The sequence below is a fragment of the Octopus bimaculoides genome, chromosome 24 (genome assembly GCF_046866305.1).
Source record: "Octopus bimaculoides isolate indiv1 chromosome 24, ASM4686630v1, whole genome shotgun sequence".
Taxonomy (NCBI): Eukaryota; Metazoa; Mollusca; class Cephalopoda; order Octopoda; family Octopodidae; genus Octopus; species Octopus bimaculoides.
The window spans coordinates 11350521-11370520 of NC_142951.1; the positions used below are offsets into that span (position 1 = coordinate 11350521).

Below are 20000 nucleotides of genomic sequence, written 5' to 3' on the forward strand. Positions count from 1 at the left end.
GATGATAATGTTGAAGGCTTCATTCTTTCTTGGGTTATGTGTGGAGATGTATGGGAATATTTTAAAGTCTGGTGTAGTATTTCGGTTGACTTCCCTTAATATTCGTATGTCTATTTCCATTGCTCGTTTAATGCCATCATTTATTAATGATATTGAGTAATGTCTTTTAATTAGTATTGATCTGAGTTCAAGGAGTCTTCGTTCACGAGTATAGGTGTCCGAAACTATGGTACAGATTCTTTTCGCTAGATTATAAGGTTTATTAATTTTTATGTGTTTGGGGTGCATGAGTTGAATAATAGGTATTGTTTTGAATCTGTGGGTTTATAGAAGATGTCTGTTTCGATGTGGTTATTGACTATTTCAATTAAGATGTCAAGAAAAGGGAGTTGTTTATTGTTGAACTCCATGGTGAATTGTATGTTGCTATTAATATTGTTAAGCATTATTTTGAAATCGAGTAGTTTGTCCATGCTATCTTTCCAAAGTATAAAGCAATCGTCCAAATATCTCTTCCAGTTCTCCTTTATATGGCTATGAAATGAAGTGCCATATTTTGGTTGTAATGTTTGGTATATTTTAAGCTCTAGGTAGCCCATTACAAGGTTTGCAATTATTGAGACAGCTCGGGCTTCCATTGCAATTCCACATTTTTGTCGACAGTAAACTGTATCGAACATGAAATAGTTGTGCAGTAGGATGAATTTGAGTGCTGCGATTATGAATCTGTGGTTGATGCGTCATGGGATCTCTTCTGGGTATTTTTCTAGCCAGAAGGTGATTGTTTCTATACCATAATCGTGTGGGATATTGGTGTACAAATTCACCACATCGAATGATACTAACAGGGTTCCTTCATTTATTGTCTTCGGGAGGTGGTTAAGCATGTCTAAGCCATCCCTGATGAAGCTTTTCACATATTTTATAAACGGTTTGAGTAATATGTCGAGGAAGTTTCTCAAACGGTGGATTTCACATGCAGGGCCAGCAATGATGGGTCTCAGTTTGAGGTCAGTAGGGGGGTGGAACATTAATGCATAGGTTTGGAGAAACTTTGCAAGCTTTACAAATACGTAGATTTATGTGTATTTTAGGTAATCCGTAGAATAAACTAGGTCTGTATTCAAAATTGGATAGTCAATTTCATGTTTAGTGAGGCCCTTTCCATGTATTTGAAGTAAAGAGGATAAGTTTTTACGTGTCTTCTGTGGATTGTATTGTACTATCTTCTCATAGTAAATATTATTTTCCAACATGGAGAGTATTAAATTTTTGTAGTACTCTGTGTCCATCACCACTACCGCACTTCCTTTGTCGGCTTCTTTAATGGTGAGGTTTACATAATTTTTTAACTCGATTAGGTTTTTCCATTCATTTGCGTTAAGGTTGGATTTAATTCGTTGGTTTATGTAGGGCATTAAAAGGAAAATTGGTAAAGTGTTCATAAAAAAGATCAATTGCTTTATTTCTACCTTTTGTTGAACAGTATTCGCTTTTGTTTTTTTTTACTATTGAGTCATCTTCGCTGGTATAGTTGTGAAGTGCTTCTGTGAGGCGTAATTTTCGGCAGAAATCCATTGTGTTATCCTTAATTTCATTCGGGTTCGATCTGCGAGGGGTTGGTGTAAACTTTAAACCTCTTGCTAGAATTTTAGTTTGTGTAATACTTAGGATTTTCTTTGATAAGTTGATTATTTTCGGTTGTTCTTGTACCTTTTGTTTCATTTCACATCTCTGTTTCTCTGTTTTAGGTATTAAAAAATGGTTGTAGTAGGTGGATTGTTGTGGAAAGTCTGTATTGTGCTTGGTTTGCTGAGGATAAAATGGGTGTAAAGTGTGTCTGTGATAGCATGTTTGTGGTGGAGTGACTGTGTAGCGGACTAGATTATGGTTGTACTGAGGGTTGTTATATTGTCTATGGTTGATGTGGTTAGGGTTAAATTTATTTTTAATATTGTAATGTGGGTGGAGGGAGAAGTTATGTTGTGTCTAGTTGAATGCTTGAAGTGAACATGTATATATATATATATATATATATATGTGCAGAGGTGGGCACCGTTAATCGAAAAGTTTACTTCATTAATCGTTAATCCATTACTTTGAAAATGGAACAGAAGTTAACGTGAATCTGTTAACGTTAACTTTTATTGAAAAAAGTATATCTACGGTTTAGTACTCCACCGAATTTGTTGCCTTATAACTCCCCCCACCAAGGGATACTTTTGAAGGAAACTTTCATCAAATAATCCATTATATCCCGTAGATTGAGTGTATGTAAAGATTTGTTTGAAAAAAAACTTCCGAACGGTTGGAGTGAGGAGTTTCGGAAAATTCACCGCCCCCCGACATTTGCCTTCTCATAACTTTCTGGAAGATAGGTATTTTTAATGAAATTTTATGCAAATACCTTTTAACATGCGTAGATTACGATTGCAAAGAAATTTGTAGGCAAAATGTTTGGCAGGGTCGCTGGGGTGGGGTGGGGTGGGGGTGGGGCGATTTTCTGGAAAACGGAGTTTCGGATCAGACGGCCCACATAAGTTGGAGAGGGATTTCTTCCAATGTTTTTTCATCAAATTTCAGGATGATGGGAGGCATCTTTTCCCGAATAATAAAAAAAAGAAGAAAAATTTGAAAATTAATTTTTTTCACTCCCGCCACACCTTCACCATCGTAGTCCGAAACGATTTTGGCTTTTTTTTTTTTCACTACGTACTTAAAACCCGCGAGAGAAACATTTTCGGTTTAAAAAACATTGCTAATTATTTCAGAGGAAAATGTGTCATTTAAGGGAGATCTGGCTGTTGTTTCTAGTACATCCCCAAACCTCCCTCCTCGTTTCTTTCTCACTCACACATCTATTGATATTTTTCAATATTTTTCTCCCTATAAACAAATTTTATGGAATGATGATGTCAAAGTAACACACGTGTAGTCCCAACCGAGCGAGGCAGTGTTTTGCGTAAGAAAAAAAAAAAAGAAGACACCTAAAAACGTCTGTAGTGTTCATATTAATCTGTCAAATGTAATGTTTATTTGTTCACGTTTTGTTGAATTATTCAGGTTCTAGAGGAGTGTCGACAATATTTGCTTGTAACTTTTTAAATTTTTTACACATAGATTTGAAATTTTGTCAGTGGGGACTTTAGATATGAATGATTTACGGTCATGTAATTTTAGCTGATCCTGCTGAGTGAATAATTTTTAACCAGTTTTTTCGGGTGCATTCAACGTATCTGACCTCCAAACCCGCCGGAAGCCACACTTTTCTGGAAAAAGAGGTGGGAAGGGTGGTGGGGACCTCGAAGTTTCCCATCAAGGGCGTTTTGTTAAGCGGATCTTTTTCCTTTTTCAGGTTATTGTGCATGCTTTCGCGCGTAAACGACTCCTTTTTCCAGAAAAGGAAGCATTTGGCTGCTATTTCTAGCATGCTATGCTACCACGTAACAGCTGTTTGCGTTCACACCGAAATATTTACCAACTTTTTTCCTTCCATTTATTTTTCTATTTTATTTTCTTAGTTGACATCCGCCTCAGCGGGGTCACGGATCAAGTGGAAGCACATCAATCATTTTTCTTTCTTGACAGGACAAAGAAATTTCCCGCTGTCTTTGCAAGCAACCAGCGGGGGGGGGGGAGGTTTGGTTTCAAATACAGGCAAGGCCAAACGAGGTTCTACAAGTTATTTATGATAATAAATGGCATTATATTGGGGTTGGAAAATGACGCATACAATATGAAATATGCTAAGACAATCTGAAAACATTAGAAACTTTTAAACGTTTACCGGATTTTATATAATTTTTGGGTTAACGGAATTGAGTTAACGGAAGCTAAATATAAGGATTTTCAAAGTTAACAAAAAACTTAAATCACTAACGAAAATGTCATCTTCGTTAATTAACCATGAACGTATTAACGGACTTACACCCAGCTCTGTATATGTACGTATGTATGTATGTATGTATGTATGTATGTATGTATGTATGTATGTACGTAACACCCATCAACGGGCGAAGGAACATACTATCCACTGCAATTATGAAGAAAAGAGAGGATGAAACCAATAAACTGACCACAGTCTGTCTACCCTATGTGAAAGGCCTCTCCGAAAAGATACAAAAGATATGCGGCCCATATGACATCAGGACAGTATTCAAGAGTAATACAGCACTTCGCAAATATCTCCTTCGAGTAAAACCACCTATAGAAGAGAATATGATCATGTATGGAAAAATGGAGAGCACCTCCCCTTGTGGGATGAAGTTAAAATAATAGACAGAGAACACCACTGGAAATTACGGAAACTAAAAGAAGCAGCATATATGCTAGAACTCAATCTCTTTATTTATGTATGAATGTATGCATGTATGTATGTATTTATGTGTACATGCAAAAACTGAAGATTTTCAGACGATGAATATTAAAGTATAAATATATAGATATTTATATTAATAGAAAAAAATTTGCATTGAATACAAAGGGGAAGAGGTAAGGTGTTACATGTCCAACAACCGTTTCTGGAGCCATGATGTTGGTAAATGTAATTCACCACAATTTCAGGACGTAATGGAAACAAATTAACATTGAATAAATCGACCCTCCGTCATCAGGGTAGAAAAAAACTTACATTTCAGATCTGATGCACAGAAGTTTAAAAGTTGAATGTTTAAATGTATAAGCAGAAACAATTGTTGAAATTATTACCCCTTACCCCTTCCCCTTTAATTTTTTTCTGTCGTTTGTATTCTGTGTAAGTTTGATTTATTAATATAAAATATCTATGTATTTTACTTAAATATTCATTGTCTGAAAATCTTCAGTGTTTGCTTTATATCTCTTTGCATGTTTAATCATATATTTATTTGTATATTACATCAAAGCTCTCTCTCCCTTTCTCTCTTTCTGTACACACACGCGCGTGCACCCTACACATATATACATATATAAACGCAAGTTGTGTGTTTGGATGTCTGTTTGTATCAAGTTGTCGTCTACACCCGTTAACGAACTTTCGTGAAACTTAGCAAACATGTTTAAGTAACATCCAATTTGTTACTAGACTCATTGAAGTGTAATAAAAATCTATAATTGGATGGCTAAGGCACCTAGAAGAGGTCTATAGATATAATCAATATATTTTCCTTTAACAACCAAGGGAAATAACCCATTCATTTTCCTAGCGAAGGGAAATAACCCATTCATTTTCCTTTGATCACCCTAAACACTACCAAGCTCAAAGTAAACTTTCAGAGTATGGAAATTGACAACAGGTGGATCGTGCACTACAACCCATTGCTGTCTAAAACATTACAGACCCATATTAATGTTGAGTCATGCAAATCTATAAAAGGTATTAAATATGTATGTAAATACATGAATAAGAGCTCAGATATAGCGGCTTGGGGACTTGAACAGGAGAGCAGGCTGGCGGATGAAATTCCGAAATATAAGTTGGGCAGGTATATTTCCTCTAACAATGGCTTCGAAAATCACGATCGGTATCCAACAGATACAAGACAATATGTTTCGCAATTCTTCAGTCTCTCTGTGTCTCTCTGTGTCTCTCTGTCTGTCTGTTCCTTTCTCTCCCTTACTCTCTCTCCCTCACACTCCCTCTGTCTGTCTGTCTCTGAGCTTTGGTTTCCACCGAGTATTATGCTTGCTTGAGCTGGTTTTACTTCGATTTTGCAATGCCAGTATGAGTTTAGAGACCTTGCTTCCCAAAACATTAATCCCTTCAGCCGGTTTAGTGACTGAAGCTGCTACCGTCTGCGATCCAATGATTTGCCCTCTTTGGAAATGAAACAAATCAAGGATTCTAACGTATTCAAATATATCTTTTGTCTTTTACGTTTTACTTGTTCCAGTCATAAGACGGTATCCAGTCATGCTACGGCACCGCCTTGAAGAAATTTTAGTCTAATGAATCAAACCCAGTGTTTATTTATTTGTTAAACCTGGTACTTATTCTATCGGTTCGTTTTTGCCAGAATGCAAAGTTACGGGGACGCAAACACACCTACACCGGTTGTAATGCAGTAGTAGCGGGAAAACACGGACACACACATACGCACACGCACACACACGCACGCAAAGACATGCACACGCACACACGCATGCACACGCACACACATATATACGGCTGGCTTCTTTGAGTCTCCGTCCGACAAATTCACTCACAAGGTTTTGGTCGGTCGGTAGTTATAGAAATTAATTGCCCAAGGAGCCATGGAGTGTGTCTGAACCAGGAACGATGTCGTTGGGGAGGAAGCTTCTTATCACAGCCACACTAATGCGTACATAATACATTTAAAAACACTTACTCCTATATCTACAGACGAGAAGAGTTTTGAATTTGTCATGTTGCCGACAGGAAAAAAAAAAAAAAAATAGAGTTGAATAAAACGTAGTTTCTGTAAGGTTGTCAAACACTTTCCTTAATGTGTCAATGCATCGGTCCAGAAGCGTTTTCGACTATTCTTAGCTATATTATCTTTAATGTGCCAATCCTTAACTATATTACCTTTCCTTAAACACAGTCAACTGATTATGAAGACAAATTTTATCCGTTCAAACTGTGCCATGTTGCCAGTTATACTTCCTTATTGTAATATGCCTTAGAAATATGCATGCTTCCTCTAAATCGAACTACACATACCAGTAATTAATACCATTCAGAAGTTTGGATCTTCGCTTCTATATACACAGTTTTGTTGCCTTAGCTATGAAATAATAGCTTATTCAAAGTAGTCGCCCTCAGTTTCCACCACGGTCCCAAGACGACTCCGGAACCTAACACATGCGTTTCTCACTGTGTCCGTGGGAAGATCTTCAAGCACTTTCTTGGTCTTGGTCACTAGCCCGGCCATGGTGCTGCAAGCAGTGCAGATGGTATCTTTCTCAACCGCTCCCCACACATAATAATCCATAGGATTAAAATCGAGGGAATTAGAAGTCCAGAGACTGGAGCTGGTGAAGTCGTAAAGTTTCTCCGATTTCAGACTTTCCAGAGATGTGGCAAAGAATCGAATTCGGTGGGCCACACATATGGCATTTCAGCAGAACCCTCTTCAGCCAGTTTTTGACTACAGTTTCCAGCAGCTTCATATAACCGTCTGAATTGAGCCTAAAACCCTCTTCTGGCGTGCTGGCGTAGCTAGAACGCATGTTGTGTTGTCCACGTCTTTGTATCTCCGTTACAGTTGTCCGTCACATCTTATAGCCTTTGTAATGTTCACAGAGCATTGAGCAGGAGTCATGATGTCAGTATTTTGATACCCGACACGAATGGTTATTATAAGGGAACACTTCTCTAATATTCAGATGGCTTCCAGTCCTCCGTATCAGTAAACTTCTTCTCAATATGCTCACCAACGCCGTTGACTGTTCACTACTACATTAAGTTGTTCATGAAAAACAGAAGACATAAAAATCGTGAAATTTATCCCGAACACCCTGTATGTTTGATCAGCGCTGTTTTAGGAGTAACCTATAATACAACAGCAATAGCAAAAACAACAACATCCTATATAAAGTTTTTGCATTTTTCTCTTTTCTCCATTTTTCAGAAATCACTGACAAATGCCTTCAATACAGTAAGGATTATGACTGCAGGTTCTATGATTGTTTAAACCAAAGGTTTCCCTGTGGTGAAAGCTCGCGAAAGGGTAAAGCGCGTGCTCATTGTGTGAAATCCAAGGAAAGAGCACATAAATTGACTGATGTGGTAGGTCAAACTTCTGATTAGAAACGCGCGTGAGAAATAGTAAGAGAGAGAGTGAGAGAGAGAGAGAGAGAGAGAGAGAGAGAGAGAGAGAGAGGGGAGAGAAAGAGCGAGAGAAAGTGGGAAAGTGAAAGTGCGAGAGGGAGAGGGAGGATGAGAGTATGGAGAGAGAGTTAAGAGGAATGAGGATATCATGTTTCATTATCGTTATTATATCGTAAAGCGGCGAGCTGGCAGATACGTTAGCACACCGGACGAAATGCTAAGCGGTATTTTGTCTGTCTTTACGTTCTGAGTTCAAATTCCGCTGAGGTCGACTTTGCCTTTCATCCTTTCGGGGTCGATAAATTAAGTACCAGTTGCGTACTGGTGTCGATCTAATCGACTGGTCCCCTCCCCCCAAATTTCCGGTCTTGTGCCTAGAGTAGAAAAAAAATCGTTAGCATGCCGGGCGAAATGCTTAGTGGTATTTCGTCTGCCGCTACATTCGTAAGGCTGGCAGCACCATTTTCACCCTAGCCCTAACCCTAACACCCCCCATACATACATACATACATACATACATCTACATAACAGTCCACTAACTATTCTACTCTACCTGTATAAACTGTGAGTATGGGGGTATGATATCTACTACGTATATTTCCTATTTAGTACTGGGGAAGTTTCATTTATGAGGACGTACTCCTGTATTTGTCTGAGTGTTGGGTCCTTTGGGTGCGCATTTCGTCCGTCTTTCCATTCTGCCGAGGTTGACTTTGCCTTTCATCCTTTCAGAGTGGATAAAATAAGCTCCAGCTGATCATTAGGGTCGACTAGTTTTCTCCCCCAATATTTCAGGCAATGCACCTGCAAAAGAAACGATTATTATTCATTTTGTTTTACTCAATAAATAATTAATTCTACTTCAGTTTTCTAATATTCCATACATTAAGTATATTGACAGCCAAATTATCTTTTATTTAATAATGAGGTGGCAACCCTAACCATGCAGGACACGGTCATCAACACTGAGAGGCAAATTTCTAATTGCAATTCCATGGTCGTTTATGACCGAAGGGGGTCTTTTTACCCTTCTTTCTCCTACACGCCAATCTTAACTTGTTATCTATTTCTTCCTCCGTGAGATTAGAGAGACCAATTACTGGGGTCTTTGTTATCTACTTGGCATTCATTCCTCTCGAAATTACTGGTCTTGTGTTAAAATTAGACAGAATTATTATTCACTCCCACCAAATAAATAAATAAATAATCCCTAAAACGTCAATTTTTGTTTTCACTAACCACTGTCTAATATTCACAGGGTAAGATCTGGATTAATAATATCATAAAATGTTTCGTGAAAGAGATGACAGAAGTTTACAAACGTCCGTCATTGGATTGTACAAAAGGCAACGCAATGGTCATGGGCATACAACAAAGGTGTTACACATCCAATGATTTTTGTAATGTTGGCTGGGAGCACCGCAAGGAGCTGTGGAATATATTCAATGAACCCATAACCTCGTCCAAATCACATTTCTATAAAATGTAAGTATTTGTTATTTTTGTTGTTGTTGGTGGTGGTGATAGTAATAGAGGAGGTGGTGGTGGTAGTCGTAATGATGGTTGCATTGATCGAGTGAGGGACATCTTGGTGTTGTGGAGGAACTTGTAATTATTGGTGGAGACTCCATTCAAATCCACCTGATTCTCATAGTCTGAGATTTGATGCAAAATAGAAAGCAGTTTTCCTACAGTTGCTTTCGCTTTATTTTTGCTTCTGGAATTGATATTTTCCCACCTATTGCAGAGTTGAATTTGCCTCCTGATTCAAACTGAGTTAGCACTAGACAATAAGAACAAACTCTGTTACTCTGTGTGTGTGTGTGTGTGTGTGTGTGTGTGTGTGTGTGTGTGTGTGTGTGTGTGTGTGTGTGTGTGTGTGTGTATCTATCTGTTAGTCTGTCTGATGTTTGCCCATCTGAGTGTGTTTGTCTGAGTGTTATTGATTGAGAATTTTGTCTGAGTATGTGTGGTTGATTAAGACACCAATATATTTTTTTATATTGCAGGATGTGGAAAAATATTGGCAACATCTCTGCAAAATGCAATACGCCAACTTCTGACCAATTAGTAGCATGGATCAATGCCCACTTCGTCGATGCAAGAATGAATTAACATTAACGTACCTAGTTTGTGGGAGAATTCAAGATTTATTAGCGTGTCGGACTTTCGACCTGGTTACTGAGTATAGCTATCAATAAAATAATAATAATAATGATAATAATAATAATAATAATAATAATAATAATAATAATAATAATAATAATAATAATGATAATAATAATAATAATAATAATAATAATAATAATAATAATAATAATAATAATAATAAAAATAATAAAAATAAATGGGGACTGTTTCATTAGTGCAGTATGTACTTGTAATCGTGTACATGTATACACAAACACTACTAGCTTCCACATAGTTATGTTCCCCATATTATTTATACATACATACATACATACATACATACATACATAAATACATGCATACATATATGTATATATATACATATGAGTGTATATATATATATATATATATATATATATATATATATATATATATATATATATATATATATATATATATATATATATATATATACATATATATATATATATATCTATATATACATAACATACATACACTTATATATATATATGCATGTATGTATGCATGTATATTGGTCTATCCAAGCAGGGAGGAACATGCAGATAAGGAAAGTAATTTAACTATCTGTAATTAAAAAAGATTAACCAATTAATAATTATGAGAAATAAAGTTTGATGCCACTTCTGCTAGATTATTGCTGTTTTTATTGTTATTGTCTGCGTTTCCTTGTTTAACCCCAGGGCAGCCTCGAAACGGTGCAGCTGTATTAACTGATGTTCCAACCGTAACCACCACGAAATGTTTTCTCTTCAAATAGATTTTCTTAAAGTTAACAAACATTACTTGATTTGGAAATTCATCCATATTTATTTCGAAGTGTTTATTTGAATAACATAAAGAGAGGACAATCATTGAAATAAAAAAACAAAAATTATGAACATAATAGTTAAAGCAACAATAAAATAACTACAACAAAACAACAGCAACTACTACTACTACTACTACTACTACTACTACTACTACTACTACTACTACTACTACTACTACCATCACTGCTGCTGCTGCTGCTACTACTACTACTACTACTACTACTACTACTACTACTACTCCGTTCAAGGGGAATGTTGGCCTGCCTATCAAGCCAGTGAGGTAGCATTTTTCAAAATTTAGAGCAATGCGAAACGCATCGTGACCAGCGGTGTACAATAACATCCGATAATCTGGTCGATACCTCGATACCGTGATATATAAACATATAAAAACATAAATATAGCAAGCCTTAAACTTGTAAGCTGTGCCTTCTTTGGTGAAGAAACTTTTCATTAGACCATGGACAAGTATAACCAACCACTCTCCCTTTGCTATTAAAAAATGTCATAAATCTCATCCATCAGAACCAATACACATATCTTTTAGAAGAATATGATCTGGTTCAACCCACCGTTTAACAAAAGCGTTAAAATGTTTGTCACCAAAGCAATTCTTGTATTTAATTCACAGTCATTCCACAAACACTCCGAGCTTCATAAATAATTTACCAAGAAGCAGTTATTCCACAACTTTTGCAGCAGGAATCTTAATTTCGATAAATAGCTACAAGCGCCATCGTCTTAAAGGGAATTGTGATTTTCTTTAATATTATTCAATGAAGACGGAAAGCGAAAGAGAGAGAGAGAGAGAGAGAGAGAGAGAGAGAGAGAGAGGGAGAGAAAGAGAGAGGGAGAGAAAGAGAGCGGGAGAGAAAGAGAGAAAGTAAGAGAAAAAGGGAGGTGGGGAGAGAGAGATCTCATTGCACTGAAGATGAAATGAAACTCTGTTCATTTAAAATATATCCAAATTAAGAAAATATTGTCAATCACGATCCATCGTTGTTGTTGTTGTTGGCACTCCGTCGCTTACGACGTTGAGGGTTTCAGCTGATCCGATCAACGGAACAGCCTGCTCGTGAAATTAACGTGCAAATGGCTGAGCACTCCACGGACACGTGTACCCTTAACGTAGTACTCGGGGATATTAAGCGTGACAAGGCTGACCCTTTGAATTACAGGCACAACAGAAGCAGGAAGTAAGAGTGAGAGAAAGTTGTGGTGAATGAGTACAGCAGGGTTCGCTACCATCGCCTGCCGGAGCCTCGTGGAGCTTTAGGTGTTTCCGCTAAATAAACACTCACAACACCTGGTCTGGGAATCGAAACCGCGATCCTATGACCGCGCGTCCGCTGCCCTAACTACTGGGCCATTGCGCCTTCACCACGATCCATCACAAACAAACAATCATGAAGCTTATGTTTCTTATTGATAACATTGTTGAGCTTGGCAGGATTTGACCTGAAAGTGGAGGGAACTGAAACGAATTTTGCGAATCATTCAACTCGATGCTTTATCAATTCTGCCGGTCTTCTACCTTATGAAAGATGTATCCGCTGTCAAAATTAAGAGCGTAGGCCAGACATTTATACTAATCTCAAATTTTGATTCAAAAGCAGCTATTTTGGTGGATGGTGGCCATTCGATTACATCCAGATCCAGCGTTCAACTGGTACTTATTTTATCGACTTCTAAAAGATGAAAGGCTAAGTTGACCCCGGTGGAATTTGAACTGAGAACGTAAAGGGATATGAAATACTACAAAGCATAAAGTCTGGCGTGCTGACGGTTCTGTCAGGTCACGAGATTAAGGTATATTTATACTAAAATATGATTTAAGCTTTAAATAACTATATAATTTGAGCACTGATTGAAGAATAATGATTTTATTTTACTTAAATTTAATCATTAGAAGCATCTCTGCTAGTGATACTCATAGAATGACTGTGTGTAAAGAGGCACTATACTTACACGTACACATACACACACACACACACACACATACACACAAACATATTCATACATAAACCCACACATATTTAATGCACAATATACGTATTTATATAATCCGGTGGTAATCACAGAAAAATCTCCTTTAGTGGACCAGACCAAAAACTACGTAGTAAATCAATACGTACAAGTGTAATGTAGAGTCTTTAGCAGTTGCAATGCCGTCAGTCTAATCAGGGAGGGTTATTTCATGAAGAGTATATTAACTATAAGGAAAGTCATGAGGTATGAGATGAATATATTTATTTCACCAATTGATATCCATTGGATGATAGTCATCTCGCAGCCAGCATCATTCAAAAATAATTTATTTAGTGTATAATATATTACTTTACGTGCCTGCATTAGTATGGACGCTTCAAAAGAACTATTGTACACTTTATAAAGAAACCAATGCAGATATAGAAGGCTAGCTCATCAGATCAACAAAATATCATGATTAATCAATTTTTTCAACTCCTCTCTCTCTCTCTCTCTCTCTCTCTCTCTCTCTCTCTCTATATATATATATATATATATATATATATATATATATATATGTGTGTGTGTGTGTGTGTGTGTGTGTGTGTGTGTATGTGTATGTATATATACGTATATATATGTATATATGTATATATATATATATATATATATATATATATATATATATATGTATGTGTGTGTGTGTGTGTGTGTGTGTATGTGTGTGTATGTATATACATGCATGCATTATGTGTTTTGTTCTTATTTGGATATATGCATATTATTGTGAGGTTTCACATTTTTGGACGCCAAACTTGGTCCATTGGTCCATGGGTTAGAAATTCCTCATAAAAAACTTATTTAGGTTAGAGGGATAAGAAAGTGCGTGGGAGTAATGCTTGAAATTTCGAAGTATGAATTGTTGCTTGTGCGTTAGAAGGGAGAAAGTTTTTCTCCCTAATATTTAAAACATTCACTGATGATGTTAGGAGATTTAGATTTTCAGTAACACAGAGCTCGCCTCTGCTGCTCCGTCCCTTGTATTTGCTGGCCTTAGCTTTAATGCTTCAGTTTATATGCGACTTCGCAAGTCTCTCTCTTTAAGTGTCTATACAATATTGGATAAAAAATGTCTTTGGTTTTACCTCTGAACGAATCCAAATGCTGCTTACATCTTACTTTGAAGGTGTTTCCCGTCATACCAATGTAAATTTTTGCTGTTCGGTACAAATCCGTGACGCTGTACACTAATTCTTTTATCTGGCATCTATTGTGAAATTACAGGACCTTGTGGGTATGTTCCTAACGTTGTTATTTTTATTGTGGTTGAAAATAATTCACTCTTTATAGGGAAAACAACTATGGGTAACTTTGACTGTATTTCTATTGAAGATCTTATAGTGCTTATGTAACAGAGGACAGGGGTTGTCTTACGAATTTTCTAGCTGTATTCGTAGCTACATTCATGCTACCATTATACCATAAAATGTTTCATCTTCCTACCCCTTTTTGGTCTATCTACATTTGGTTACTTACGTTACTCTTAAAACGTTGGAAGAACCTTACTGATGATATTAAGTAATTGCTTGATGTCTGACGGTGTGTCGTTAGTATCCTCATTTGATTTATGCTAGGGTTTAAATTGGTTCATATTAATGGGAGGAAATTAACTTCTTTAAAGTTAGTGTTATTTGTGGTTTTTAGGTTTGCATAACTTTTTTCTTATTTTATCCATATCGTGTTCATATTTGGTATATGCCACTCCAAGACCGTCGTCCCTATATATCTCCATGTCAATTTTTTTTATCTCTTTTATTAAAGTATATCTAGAATGTGAAGGCTAACCTGATTTGGTATGTCTGCACCATCGTAGCTCTTCTTAGTGACCTCAAATAACTCGTCCCCATTCTTTTTCCACAACAAAAATTATTTAAAAAATAATCACTTCCTTGCATTCATTATTATGGATATATCAGTATTAGTGACGGTCAAATGTGCTTTTGGAGCAGGTTTTGGAGATCGATGAGTCAACTCCACGATGACGAACTGAATAAATTTGTATTTGGACTTCAATTTTATTGAAACATTCAATTTCTTTAGCCTTTTCATCTTATCTTCAATTTTCCTGATCATATCCATTGAGTAAGGTCTGAGGAACTCTTATGTGTCGTATGATCTCTAATATAGATTTGCTAATAAAGAATAATTCGCTTTTCGTGGGATTTGTCTATCTACAGCTAAGGTCTTGCTTAAAGGTTTTTGCCTTTGTGGTCTTTCAAGGTTATAAAATGTTTACGTGGAGTGGTATCTTCTACTCTATCTTTGATTTTACTTTTCATGACTAGGTTTTTTTTGCTTCAACATTGATTGAATGATAAGTGGTAGGGTTCATGTTCTTATATGCTTTGGTTATGTTATTGACTAGCAGTTTGTTATGTGTATGGTTATTTGCCTCATAAACAACTTTTTGTTTTATCTGCTTTTATAAATGTGTTTGGGGATTTTTTAGAAAGATTCAAGTTATGTTTGTAATTTGTGTTGGAAGCTGTGAGATCTATGGTTGAATTTGACATATTAAACTAATTTTATGAGGTGGTGGGTTTTTGTAAGGTCTAAAACCCTAACTGTCCTCCGAACGAAGACTGGACTTTATAATAAAAACTAGGCCTTCCATTTCATTCTTCGTTGGACGTTTCTTTTGCTTTATCAATAACATGCTTGACGTAGAAACTTGCCTGCCTGTATGCCTGTCCGCCTGATTGCCTGTCTGCCTGTCTGCTTGTATATTTGTCTGTCTCTCTATCTGACTATGTATCTTCCTTCATGTTATTGTTCTTGCAGCAGATGCAACAGCAGCAACAGTATTATTAGTGCTAAATCTCGTCAGCAGCTGGGTACCACCTGGAATCCAACCAGCCAGCAATTACCTCACAGTCAACCACCGTGACTTGTTTATCTCTCATGGTGGATTCTTCATGCATTTAACTCTACGAAGTAACTGACCAGCATTTGCTGACAAGTGCCACAGCATAAGCACGATTTTGGGCCCGTAAATAGTATATCTAGGGTCCATAGATGCTAGGAGGTTCCCTGCTAATTACAAGCATGGCTTTCCTTACAGTATGTGTCCACAAGAGTTCTTCGAAGGATTCTTGTTGAGAGAGATGGTGTGAATAAGCAGATGTTTTTGACTAGTTTGCCACATACTTCTAGCAGCGGTAAGAAAGTTGCAGCAGGCGGAAATCAGCGAAGACAGCGAGAACGCCAACTGTGCATTATTGTGTAAAGCTCATAATATAAGAGATTCATATATGAGCGACCCGCACTCAATATACAGAAACACAGCATGCCAAACGTACATATATACGCTCTTATACATCCATCCTTTCACAAAAGTGTGTGCATATATATATATATATATATATATATATATATATATATATATATATATATATATATATATATATATATATATATATATATATATAATAAAGACAAGTGCAGCGTGGACGAAGTTTATAAGTCATTTAAGAACACAGAAAAAAACCGTTAGATTCACTTCGACGTTTAAATGTTTTCGTGTCTTTATAAATATATACATACGCATAAACTATTATGCCAAAGCACTATCTGTTTTTTCTGGCGAACTATACAACCCAAATTCATGACACTCACCTCTAGATTGGAAATTAAAGAAGACATTGCAATATTCAAATTTATTGAAATCCAAAAATGAATTTGATAATAATTTTTAAAAATCCTGGGTCCATCACTATGATCCTGAAACTAAAGTCCAGTCGAAGCAATGGAAGCATAATAACTCACCACCTTCAAAGAAGGCTCGGGACCAAGCATAAGCAGGCAAAGTGATGCTCACAGTCTTAACGGACCTGCATGGAGTAGTGATGATGGATTTTCTAGCGAAGGGCATCACAATTAACTGGGCATATTATGCTTCTCTGCTGCAGAAATTGCGGGACAGCATCAAAGCAAAGGCGTGGCATGCTGACCAAAACATTCCGCCTCCTGTAAGACAATGTCCTGGTTCACAATGTGCATGTTGCTCAGATAAAAGCACACTGCTGCAGCTATGAAATCCTTCCTCATCCCCCTTACTCTCCCGACCTCGCACCATCGGACTTCCACCACTTTCCAATCACTAAATTTTTTTTGAAGGGGAAGCATTTTTCGGATGATGAACTTATTTTCGATGTAAAGTCTTAGTTCCAGACGCAACCTACCGATTTCTACAGACGACGTTTTCACAGCTGCATAAAGCGATGGGAGAGATGTGTCACCATAGGTGGTGGCTATGTAGAGAAGGACTAATAATTATGCCAAGTTTCGTTTATCCAACTCTTTGAGATGTGAGTCGGGGGAAATCTTTAATGAACACTCTCCGTATATATTATACTATATGCATGTGTGTGTAGAACAAAACTAATAAAGATATGTAATCTATCTATCTATCTATCTATCTATCTATCTATCTATCTATCTATCTATCTATCTATCTACACACACAGACATACACAGAAGCGCAGGCATAATTAAGTGGTAAGTAGCATGCTTTCCAAACTCATGGTTTCGAGTTCAGTCTTACTGCGTAGCACATCGGGCATGTGTGTTCTACTATAGCCTCGAGCCTCCCAAAGGCTTGTGAGTAGATTTGGTAGGAAGAAACTGAAACAGCCCACTGTACATACATACATACATACATACATACATACATACATACATACATACATACATAAACACACCTACATACATGTCAGTACATAGACTTGTGCTTCTTTGCAGCTAAGAGGGTTTTTGCCTTATATTTTATCAATGTAGGTGCTGCCCTGCTTCGCCAGTCACAATTAGACAATTAAATTATTCCGTTTTGGTTTTATATTGCTTAAAACCGACTTCGTTATTTTATATACATATTAGGTTATCCGGAATATTCTGAGTGTTTTTTAATATGCCAAATGGGATATAAATGTTTGACCTTTCAATAAATGTTATTCAATGAAATAATTTCCATTATCAATGACAATATTCGTCTGTGGTTGCTGTTTTGGGGGATCATTACGCAAACTCCAGGATCTTTTCTGCACTAAGTTTTCGTACACAATCCATTTTTCATCTCCCGTCACAAGTTGTTTAAAAAAAGGTATGCTTTTATTCCGTTTCAAAAGCATATCACAAACGGAATACCGGTCCAAGCAATTCTTTTCTGAGAGTTTGTAAGGGACCTGTAGCAAAATCATAAGAGGCGGAGAGAGAACGTAAGTTCGTTTGCCCGAACATTAGAAATTATTGATTTCTCATTGGTTAAAAAATACTGCCCATATACAAATTCTGAACTTCGTTGAAGAAGTCTTTCACGGGGTACGGTTCTAAGAAGTAGTTATAAAAACCCTGATTTTCGGAAAACTCTCCAGTGATCGTGAACGGCCACTCAAATCCACGACACTCACCCTCTTGAGTATCGGTTAATTTTTATGCCATGTTCAATACTCAAATCCGACAATATTGAATTGTTGCGAACTCTTATAGCTAGAATGAAAGATTAGTTAGTATAAAATTTAAGTCGTAATTCTCTACGACGAAATGACTTTATTTCTAAATGTACTATAAATGCCAAAAATGTATATAATAAATTAATGTAGAAATTTAATTCCTTTTACTTCTCGTTTCTTTCAACTTTTAATGTCAAATATTTCTGTTATTAAAATTTGTATAATAAACTGTTTATATTCTATATAAAATTTTATGTAGTTTTTACTAGGTCACCAATTTACGATGTGGTGGTTTATCTACGAGATCACGTCGGGGTCACCAGCTTTTATTTATGTGTGATGATAAGTCGGATAGTGAGAGATATACTATATATTTATTTACAATGTTTTCGATCGTGAGTTATAAAAAATATTATTGTTTCTTAGTTAAAAGCTATAATGATAATCTCGTTACTTATAACTTAATTATAAGTATTTATCACTAAGCATAACTCTTAGTTTAGGCTGCGTAAATGTTATGATGTATACATACCAAGACGATGAACGTGCGTACATACGTACATGTATGTTGAAGATATAGATTATATTTTTTTGACCGTTACACATAAAAAAAATACAGTTTCATTAATATACAGAAATAAATTCAACAAGTTGAAAGAAACGAGAAGAAATAAAAGACTGAGGTCAAATTGTTCGGCCAAACCGTTCAAAGTGTTGCCCCAGTAGTGTCATAGTCCCGTGACTGAAACACGTGAAAGGTAAAATATTACACACACAGACACACACACAGACGCAGACACACACACAGATACAGACATAGACAAAGACATAGAGAGAGATACACAGACACACAGACACAGACACACTCACACATACACACACACACACACACACACACACACACACACACACACACACACACACACACACACACACACACTATGCGTAGTCGAAAAGTAACAAGTCCAATTTAAATATAATAACTCATTTAGAATTGATGTTTTAGATTATTGACCCGTACTTCTTGGAAAATAATCATAGAGAAAATTACGTCAAAGCAACGAGTAAAAATAATCGAATTTTATCAAGAAAATCAACGATCAATTGTGTTAACCCAAAGGATGTACATTCGTCATTTTGGGTTCAGACAATCACCATCAAAGAAGCGATTCTCAGTTTATTCTGACGGTTTGAACCATAGAAGGCTGTGACTGGTTTACCACGAACGGAAAGGTCAGATTCAGGGAAGTCTCAGAACAACATTCAATGTGTACGGTTGAGAATAAAAGAAAAGCTTTCACCATCAACTCAATAGCGGGTCCCAGTAGCTTGGTGTATCCCGAAGCTCACCACAAGGGAGTCAAAGGATACTGAATTTATAAAGTGCAGCTGGTTCAGGAACTAAAGCCAGCAGATTATCGGATGCTATTAGTGTATGCTTCCCAGATCCACGAATTAACAAGGCAAGAAGGTGAATTTATTCACAACCTGTTTATGAGTGACAAGGCTCATTTAAATCTAAACGGCTTTGTTATAAATCTGGAATCTTAAAGACGAAGGGACCAGCTACGACATCAAATGGAAAATCCTTTCGAAAACCAGACCCTATATTAATTAGTTAAAAAGATGTTCTATATGTTCTCTCGAGAAACCATATCTCTTAAAGTACTTAAGGTCTTCTAAAGTCTACGCAAATTCCGGGAACAAGATTTATTCGTTATGTCTACATTTTAAGAAATACATCTTGGCCATCTGACACATCGTAACCACTAA

At 36.5% G+C, this 20000-nt stretch overlaps 1 protein-coding gene across 1 annotated transcript in view; it reads left to right on the top strand.

Annotated features, from left to right (window-relative positions):
• The window catches only part of LOC106876188 (uncharacterized), a 13172-nt gene extending 2886 nt beyond the window's left edge, over window positions 1–10286 (top strand). Inside the window, exons 2-4 of the mRNA XM_089340939.1 lie at window positions 7572–7729; window positions 9030–9256; window positions 9781–10286. Of these exons, the coding sequence (XP_089197065.1) occupies window positions 7572–7729; window positions 9030–9256; window positions 9781–9886 (491 nt within the window). The 3' untranslated portion in view covers window positions 9887–10286. The remainder of the gene's footprint in view (window positions 1–7571; window positions 7730–9029; window positions 9257–9780) is intronic.
• Window positions 10287–20000: the final 9714 nt, after the last annotated feature.